Source organism: Megascapheus bottae, chromosome 14 (assembly GCF_031878675.1).
Source record: "Megascapheus bottae isolate mThoBot1 chromosome 14, mThoBot2.hap1, whole genome shotgun sequence".
NCBI classification, from domain to species: domain Eukaryota; kingdom Metazoa; phylum Chordata; class Mammalia; order Rodentia; family Geomyidae; genus Megascapheus; species Megascapheus bottae.
This window is the reverse complement of record NC_143522.1, coordinates 14,308,618-14,316,981: the sequence shown is the minus strand read 5'-3', so window position 1 is coordinate 14,316,981 and position 8,364 is coordinate 14,308,618. Positions and strand designations below refer to the sequence as shown.

At 46.1% G+C, this 8,364-nt stretch overlaps 2 protein-coding genes across 5 annotated transcripts in view; one reads left to right on the top strand and one right to left on the bottom strand.

Annotated features, from left to right (window-relative positions):
- Positions 1 to 829: 829 nt before the first annotated feature.
- Positions 830 to 8,307, bottom strand: Ahsa1 (activator of HSP90 ATPase activity 1). Of its 2 annotated transcripts, none has more exons than XM_090344600.1 (9): positions 8,231 to 8,307; positions 6,447 to 6,637; positions 4,739 to 4,821; positions 4,243 to 4,360; positions 2,519 to 2,607; positions 2,038 to 2,166; positions 1,585 to 1,686; positions 1,316 to 1,367; positions 830 to 1,225 (listed from the first exon to the last, which is right to left on the bottom strand). In XM_090344600.1, the coding sequence occupies exons 4-9, from the start codon at positions 4,307 to 4,309 to the stop codon at positions 1,053 to 1,055; spliced, it is 612 nt and encodes a 203-aa protein (XP_090200726.1). In that variant the 5' UTR covers positions 4,310 to 4,360; positions 4,739 to 4,821; positions 6,447 to 6,637; positions 8,231 to 8,307; the 3' UTR covers positions 830 to 1,052. The 2 variants fall into 2 exon arrangements, with proteins under 2 accessions (XP_090200726.1, XP_090200725.1); XM_090344599.1 differs by lacking the exon at positions 8,231 to 8,307 and adding an exon at positions 7,844 to 8,066.
- Positions 8,119 to 8,364, top strand: part of Vipas39 (VPS33B interacting protein, apical-basolateral polarity regulator, spe-39 homolog) — a 29,569-nt gene continuing 29,323 nt past the window's right edge. Inside the window, exon 1 of one of the 3 annotated variants that reach the window (XM_090344593.1) lies at positions 8,119 to 8,137. The gene's annotated coding sequence lies outside the window, so the exon portion shown is untranslated. Of the gene's footprint in view, positions 8,138 to 8,165; positions 8,237 to 8,364 lie in introns of those variants that run through there. The other 2 variants (XM_090344597.1, XM_090344594.1) reach the window with 2 other exon arrangements.

The following is an 8,364-nucleotide window of genomic DNA, read 5'->3' as shown; positions in this document are numbered from 1 at the left end:
CCCCGTAAGAATGTGCCCCCAGCACTTGGCACAGTCAGACATCAGCAAATCTTACTTAACTGTACCAGGCATTTAAAAGGAACAAGGACAGCAACTTCCTTTTTGGGTGGACGGCAAGGAAATGCAGTAAATTTTCTCCTAACAGAGGACTGGCTACCTAATATGCTAGAAACTGCAGCTGCTTCTAATGCTGATGAACCCAGTGTTTAGACTTGAGCACAGGAACAATGCCTGTGGTCCTTGTTCCAAATCCCAATTCTACTCACTACCAGTTAGATCTGGGTTGTTTTAAGAAATCAAAGGCGTACCTACCAATGGAAAATATGTAAGGTATACGTAAAGTAAGAAGCTCAAGGATTTAATTTTTGTGAAGTTAACACATCTCCTACTTCACACGGTTTTCCAAGGATTCAGTATGCTAACGTGAAGAAACTGCTTTGTGTAGTGGTAGCAGCAACTGCTCTCAACAGAAGCTGCCACAGTCAGCAGCCTTCAGGTTCCTATACTTCAGCCCAGGGCCCGGTGGTCACCACTCTGCAAGAGGCTAAGATATGGTGAGTAGACAGCCGAGGCTGCCACCTCCCTTAGCAGGGGGCAGGCACACGTGACACCACGGCGTCTCCTGGAACACCAGGCTGCCTCGTCCTGGTGAAAGGCAGCAGGTTCAAGTCTACAATATGAGGAGACTCACCAGAGTTCTGAAGATGAGAAGCAAGTTCTCTTTGGGCCTGGTACCTACACTTCCAAAAATGTACCTGGAGACTATAAACTCCTAATTTGAAAAATTTAAAGCCTTTAAAAGGAGTTCAATCAACAGTTTGTAGAAATGTATGTTTTTGAAATTTGTGTTTATGTAGCATATGTACACATAAAAGAGAATCACCCTCTGATCCCACCCAGCAGAAAACATGCACAAACCCAAGGTATATGTGGAGGGGAGGGGCCCCAGCCCCAAGTTAGCCGTTGGGATGGTGCAATCCTGTGAGCCACAGCCCTGGTCAGGAACAGGCTGGACAGAGGTACTGAGCAGGCTGGAGCCCCCGTTGCTGGCCCTAAAACAAGCGTGCGCCATAGCCAAAGGTCTGTTTGATGCCCTCAAAGTAGTACCGCTGCCAGCCCTGCCGCGTCCGTTCCTCCTCAGGGGCAGGGATGCCCCGGCCTTCCATACACAGCTCAGTCTCGCCATTCTTGTCAGTGAAGGTCAGGGTGATGGTGGCAAAGTGCCCTGTGAGAGAGGAGAGGTGGTTTTCAGACCCAGCATTTCTATGAGGGTTTAAACTACTAAGTAGAAAATAGCAACAAATATGCTACTCACCATCCGGCCAAGTCTTAAACCTCCACTTCATCGCGATATGCTTCTCAGGTACCTAAAGTAAGTATAGACTGTGATATTCCTGATATTATCTAGGGTTAACCACCTGTATGATGCCTATCATTTGTGCAATCATAAAACTTGAACGAGAATTCAAATTAAGACATTCTTTTTGAAGAGAAAACATTGTTTTATTAACTGAAGAGAATTAACGGAAGTCAAATTTTATAGAGCTGAGAAGTCACTATTCTGATAAGACAGCAGGTACTCACCAGGTCAGTAAATTCCCCAGACACGTTCCCATCTACCATGTGGAACTTCCCGCCTTTGTCTGCTTCTAACATTGCAGGAGCATGAGTAAAGGCCTGAACCAGCTATAGCGGGGAAAAAGGCAGAGAGATGTACAGCTTTTAAGGGGACCCACAGCCAGATGCCAGTTGAATCCTACACGCTTTCACTTTCATTTCCAAAGATTCCTCTTTGCCAATGAGCAGGTCCTGGTCTCCCCTCTGTTCTGCTCCACTAGACCAGGCTTTCTGAATCCATGGTGCCATTACTTTGGATCCATTCCCTTTTCTAACAAGAATCCAGATTCCACTTACATGACTCCAAAGGAGAGGGAGAAAATTCCCTTCACCGAGTCATTTGTATTAGTCCTAGTGACTGGTATTGCCCTGCAAGCTGGAATGGCAGAGGCATGGGTCCACAGACAAGCTCATACTCACCTCCTGTGTGGTAAACACTCGATAGAGCTCTTCTGGTGACGTCAGGAAGGTTTCTCTAAGGGTGATCTTACAAGTAGGGATTTTGACACCAACAGGTTTGGCTTGGGATTTTGAAGGAGCAGGCTTAATCTGTGACATGACAATAAAATGTATCAATTTAAATTCAAAACGAAAACTCAACCAATATAACAGCTTTAGGGATAGATTATTTATGATAAGTCTGAGCCTCTTAGCTCCAGTTAACTACCAAAAGGCCTGAAGTAAAGCTGTGGTTCAAGTGGTAGAGCCAAAAAGCTCAAGGACAGTGCCCAGATCCTGAGTTCATGCACCACGACTGGCACAAAACCAAAACAAGGAGCAGGCAGCTCTGGCCTTGAGATTAGGAGAGAGGACAAGAACTGATGCAGAATGAGGAGGAGCAGTCTCACTTCCTTATGCAGACAGCCACCCTTACCTCCCTGTCCCATGCAAAAAGCTTTACCTTGCGTTCCTCAGTTTTCAGGGCTGGCTGCCCCACTGGGTCTACCGTCTCTCCATTCATTGTGGGCAAGATCATGCCCTGGGTGAACTCTGAAAAGACAAAAACACCAGCTCTGGGAGCTGTTTCTTAGCAGCTGACACAGGAAGTTTAGTAAAGTCAGCCACCCTAACCCAGAATGAGAAACAATCAGAAAAGTATTTTTACATCTTTACCTTTAGAATACACTAGACAGCTACATGAGTACGCTAAAAGCATCGTATGTTCGCTAAGTATTACAACTTGTCAAATGTTTATAAGGTATACTTTTGAAGCTAGCCAGTAAATGGAGCAGCACTTCAGTGACTTCAAAAGAGGGTACTTGGGCTGGGAATGGGGCTTGGTGGTAGAGTGTACTTTCTTTGCATGCATGAAACCCTGGGTTCAAGTCCTCAGTATCACATAAACAGAAAAAGAAGTGGCACTGTGGTTTAAGTGGCAGTCCTAGCCCTGAGCTAAAGCTCAGGACACTGCCCAAGCCCTGAGTTCAAGCCCTAGGACCGGGAGGGTGTGTGTGGGGGGAGAGTGGGTAGTAGGTACTCTACTGGGCAACTGTGGATGCATGTCCAGTCCCTTTCCTGACTTTGCCCTACCCCTAGAAAATAGCTACAACTAGATACAGCACTGGAGTACAGCACTGTAGTACTAGTTTCCACTTAAAAGCCATCCGTTCCCTAGAATGGTCGCTGTGTATAATACACCACTACAATCAGAACAAAATGCAGAACTGGAACTCCAGGGAGCTGAGTGTACCTCCACATCCCCAGTAAAAGAACATCAAAGATGGTGCAAGGGTATATTCAAGTAGTCTTTAGATTAGTGCTAGTCAACAGAAGCATCAAATATCACTTATAAGTTCCTAGTAGTCACATTAAAAAGTTAAATGTAGCAGATAAAAATGTTACTAATAGGGGCCGGAAGTTTGGCCTAGTGGTAGAGTGCTTGCCTAGCATGCACGAAGACCTGGGTTCAAGTCCTTGGCACCACATACATAGAAAAAAGCCGGAAGTGGCGCTGAGGCTTAAGTGGTAGAGCTCTAGCCTTGAGACTTGGACTCAAGGACAGTGCTCAGGCCCTGAGCTCAAGCCCAGGACTGGCAAAAAAAAAAAGAAAAAAAGTTACTAATACTTAATCTGATATATCTGAACCATTACATTAAAAGTTTTAAAAGATTAACTGAAGCCAGGCACCAGTGGCTCAGGTCTGTAATGCTTTCTACTCAGGAAGTGGAGACCTGAGATCTGAGAATCACAGTTCAAAGCCAACCTGGGCAGAAAGTCTGTGAGATTCTTATCTCCAATTAACCATTAACAGCCAGAAGTGGAGCTGTGCTCAAGTGGTAGAGTGTTTGCCTTGAGCACAAAAGCGCAGGGAAGCGCCCAGGCACTGAGTTCAAGCCCCAGGACTTGCAAAAAAGAAAAAAGATATAACTAAGTTGTTTTACACTGCTTCTTGGGGCTCCCAAGTCTTCCAAATCCATTATGCACATTTCAAGAGTTACTACTTAACTAGCAATGTGGCTCTAAATCTTTCCCTTATTCATAAACCAGCTTAGAGCAACTCTGAGATGAAATAAATCCTTTCCCCTCAAATATTTATCCATCTGCTAAAGAAACAGTCTAGCCCCTCAGGCAGCATCTGGCAGATGGAAGGCTGCCTCCGGAGGTACATCATCACTCAAGGGATACCTGTTTTGAGGGTGCTGATGTAAATTCCCATAGCTTCTCTTAGAAGTTTCACCCCTTCTTCTTTCATTAAGGCCACGAGATTTGTGTCAGGCTCATCTTTGGCAAGGCTCACACTAATCTGAGTGAGAGATCAGAGGTAGGCAGTAAATAACTCAAGGACTCATCATGGAATGCGGCTCCAAGCAATCAGTTAACGGCTAATGCTTCCAAAGGCAAGGTGTAGAGATGGTGTATTGATCCAATCTTGTTATTGTTCCTTCTCAAATCCTCTTCTGGGGCAAAGGTGGCTTATGTTTGAAGCTAAAGCAAAGAAACTGAGTACATGTAAGTTACTCTGAAGTTTCCAATGGTACCCTATAGCTAGAAGTTAATCTGCAGACTTGGTTCTGAATGCCTAAACCAGGTCTGGGCTATTAATTTTAGAAAATATGTCATTTTCATCATCTGAGACAAAGAGGATAGGGAGGGCTCAGATGAAGAGTTAGGACTCACAAACCTCAACTTCATCCACGCTGTTTTCATCAGACAAATTAGGAATCTCCACATGTCCCTTGTATTGTACTCCTGACTTAGAGGTACCTGTCAAAAGCAATGAAATGTTGTTAGCCTCTTTTGCAGCAGAAGGTCTCTGGTTCAAAGGACCTACCAACCAGAGCACTATACCACAGGCTTCTTTTGGCCCTCCTTATTCTGAACTGACATCTAGTTTGACAGAATGCCACATGCCAGATATAATTCAACAACCCTCCCGATCTTTCCTCACTCCTTTGCTCAAAAAGAGCAACTAAAAGCTCCGACTGTGGAACTGACTAAACATACCTCAAAACATCTGTGGTTAATTGGAGATTAGAGTCTCACACTTTCTTGCCCAGCTTGGCTTTCAACTGTGATCCTCATATTTCCACCTCCTGCGTAGCTGGGATTACAGACCTGAGCCACTGGTGCCTGGTCATTAGCAGATGCTTTGAGCTGTTTAACTCACTCCTACACAGCTAAATTCACTACGCCTTATGGGGGTATAGGCTGTTTCTTCTGACAAAGATGACCTCCTTGCAAAGTTAAGCTGCAACCCTGATGTCTACTATCACAAGAAAATTTCAGGCCTTTATCACGGCAAAACACCATTATCTAATGTGTTTCTAACCATTCAATATGAATATGGGAAATTTTTGGCACTGTATCCCTAATGCCATTTTCCCTACGAACCATAGTTTTCATTGAATGTTTTCTTTTCTTTTTCTTTTTTTTGCATAGTTTGGCTGGCACTTTTTAGTAACACATTTGTTGGATTATGAGAACTCTCATTTCAAAATTAATCACATTTGCCTTCACCTCTCTAGGCTTCAGTTTCTCAATATATAATAAGAAGACTGGGCAAGATAAAGTTTATCCCAGGCTACAATGCTTTAGGTATACTTCAGCACAAGGCTAATATGCTACAACTTAAGCCACAGCACCAGTTCTGGTTTTCTGGTGGTTAATTGGAGATAAGTCTCATGGACTTTTGTGGCCGGGTTTGCTTTGAACCGTGACCCTCAGATCTCAGCCTCCTGAGTAGCCAGGATTACAGGCATTAGCCACCAGCACCTGGCTCATGTTCTTATTGATATTACATAGTACTAACCAAGCACATATTTAATCATGTTTTACCCCCCACACAGACAGTAACTATTTTACACTCCAGAAGCTTTCTGCCTGGTTAACTACAGCACCTAAATTGTGAGAACATTGTAGGGGCATGTATGGTTCCAATTGTTTCCTAACATCATCACAGATGGGCCATTACATTAAGGATGTATAGGAGAGTCCCAATTTTGTCACACCAGATTCACTTGTACAGTGGTCTAATCTGTTAAGAGTCACAGTTTAGATTCACGTTTTCTAACAAAGTTAGAACATGATTACAACTGTAAACTAAGGACATATCATCTTATGTACCTTGCTGCCAAGGTCAAAAGACACAGTGCCTAGTCAGTTTGTTGGTGGGAACTTATGAGACCCAGAAAGAAAATCCATTTAGTGCTGCATCGTGGCAGAGAAATTTTAGCATCTAATGCTGCTTTCCTCCCATTCTCCCTCCAACAACTCATTACTCCTCAAAAACAAAACAAAACAAAAAAACAAAAAACCTGTTTTCTCTAGCTCTTTAACAGGCCAAAAGAAATTGAGTTAGCCTCTTCCCTGACAGCCCAGCAAGTGCGTACCTGTCCAGTTTAGTTTGACATTCCATTCATAAAAGAAGATAAGTTTTCCTTTTCGATTATTAATAGATGCTTCTCCATCAAGCTTATTCACTTCTGTCACCTCACACTTGCCCTCCTCATTCTGCACCCGAACAGCCAGAAACAGAGTTTTCAGCTTTTCTGTGGACCAGTTTGAAGCATCCCTCTCTGTCCTGAAAAAGAAGCTATAGATCAGCAAAGAAAGGACACATTCTGCTGCCTGTAAGAAGACGAGTTTAAAGAAGGCTGGACAGACAGTTGAAAAAGAACACAAAACTTCACTCCCGGATGTCCGCAAACACCACTGTTAGATAAGGGACTGCATTACTGCCAACAAAGGCAAAGCGATACAGAATAGTACAAATGGGAAAAGTTATGCGGCACATTATGATACTTGACGTTTGAAAAGGGCACCCCCATTTGGCCAAATGTGCAACTGCACACACTGCAGAGGAGAGCACAGATGTGCAGAGAACTGCATTTGGCTCAAAGGACCAGCCAGGTCCTCATTCATTAGCACAAATGCTCTCAGCCTCTAAGATTCTGATCGCTTTAAAGGTCCCTACGCATTCTATGTCCTCCGGGGTACCAAAAAACAAGTCCACACTTCAAAACTAACCACAGTAAAAAAAAAAAAACAAGGCCAACCACTGTGAGAGAGGAGGTGGAAAAGATCACTCTGCCTTCCCACTTATTAACTACTAAATAACAATAAAGGACTGCAACCAAGTTGCACTACGAACAGAAGTTCAGTGGAGTTTAAAATAAGTAAGCACTGCTTATGGAAGATTCCATGAAGGAGGGCGAGCGCTGAAGGACAGCGTAATTATAAAATACAGAAACCTACGACGGCCCGGCTACCTGGAGCCCCAAACACAAACCCACTGAATAGTTCTGGGTGTGAGGCTGCAGCGTCTTGAGCAGCCCGGCGCTTGGCTGATCCTTTTCCAGCCTTCTCCAGGGCACCTGTGCCTTAGGGCTGACTTTTCATTTTTTCTTTACTGTAAACCACAAAGCAGAGATCATGGGACCTGGGGCTAGAGACTTCACCAGCAGGTTCCCGACGCAGTGGAAAGGCCGGCCTTTGGGTCTCGCCGACTCCTCCGGCCACGTGTAGGAAGCACCTTCCTGCTCCGGGCTGGATGCAGCAACTGGGGCGTTCTGTTGTCTTATCTGAAGCTGCTCCCCGGGACGAAGCCTGCCCCGCCGACCCCTCTCGACCCCCCCCCCCTCCCCGCCACACGAAGAAGCCACCCTTGCCCTAATCGCAGGCCAGGCCTGCCTGGGCCCCGGCTCGGTCTGCGCCAAGGTGCCGGAGTCCCCAAGCCCAAGCCTGCCTGGTGCCGGCGCTCCTGCGGCCTTGCCTTGCGGGCCCTCACCAGTGCCAGTTGTTGACGTTAGTGGCGTCCGCCCGCTCCTCCACGATCCAGCGTGGGTCGCCCTCACCCCACTTGGCCATCGGCTCTCCTAGCGCGCCGCCACCAGCTCCCAAGCAGCCGCAGTCACAGCCTCAGGACCGCTCGGTCCCAGCCGCCCGGCAGCGCCTGGAAACTACTAGAAGCGGCCGCAGCACCTCCTGGCTTGCTTTTCCCTCCACCCCCACCCCCTCCCCGCCTCAACTTCCGGCTCCTCCCCACTCCTACCGGCTACTTCCGTTCCAGCTCGCCTCAACTGTACGTTCCGCCTGTTCCCCAGTCCTCATAAATACCCTCAAGGTTATCTCCAAAGGGGCCCCAAACCCAACCCCTCACACTACCATTCCTTACCTGTAGGTACGCAAAGGACATGGTCTCTTTGTTTCCTTGGGCTCGAAATCGGCCTTGCTGAGCCTTCTGGGAGTTGTAGTTCTGTTACGTGACCCTCTGTGTAACCACGGAAGGTCGCGCTGAAACTAAAGGAA

What these genes read in the sequence shown, in the direction of transcription:
- Ahsa1 (XM_090344599.1), bottom strand. Translation starts at nt 7,923, where the DNA reads ATGGCCAAGTGGGGTGAGGGCGACCCACGCTGGATCGTGGAGGAGCGG. An exon ending in AACGTCAACAACTGGCACTG is followed by an intron (nt 6,638 to 7,843) that starts GTGAGGGCCCGC and finishes CTTCTTTTTCAG; the next exon opens with GACAGAGAGGGATGCTTCAA. An exon ending in CTGGGGAATTTACTGACCTG is followed by an intron (nt 1,368 to 1,584) that starts GTGAGTACCTGC and finishes TACTTACTTTAG; the next exon opens with GTACCTGAGAAGCATATCGC.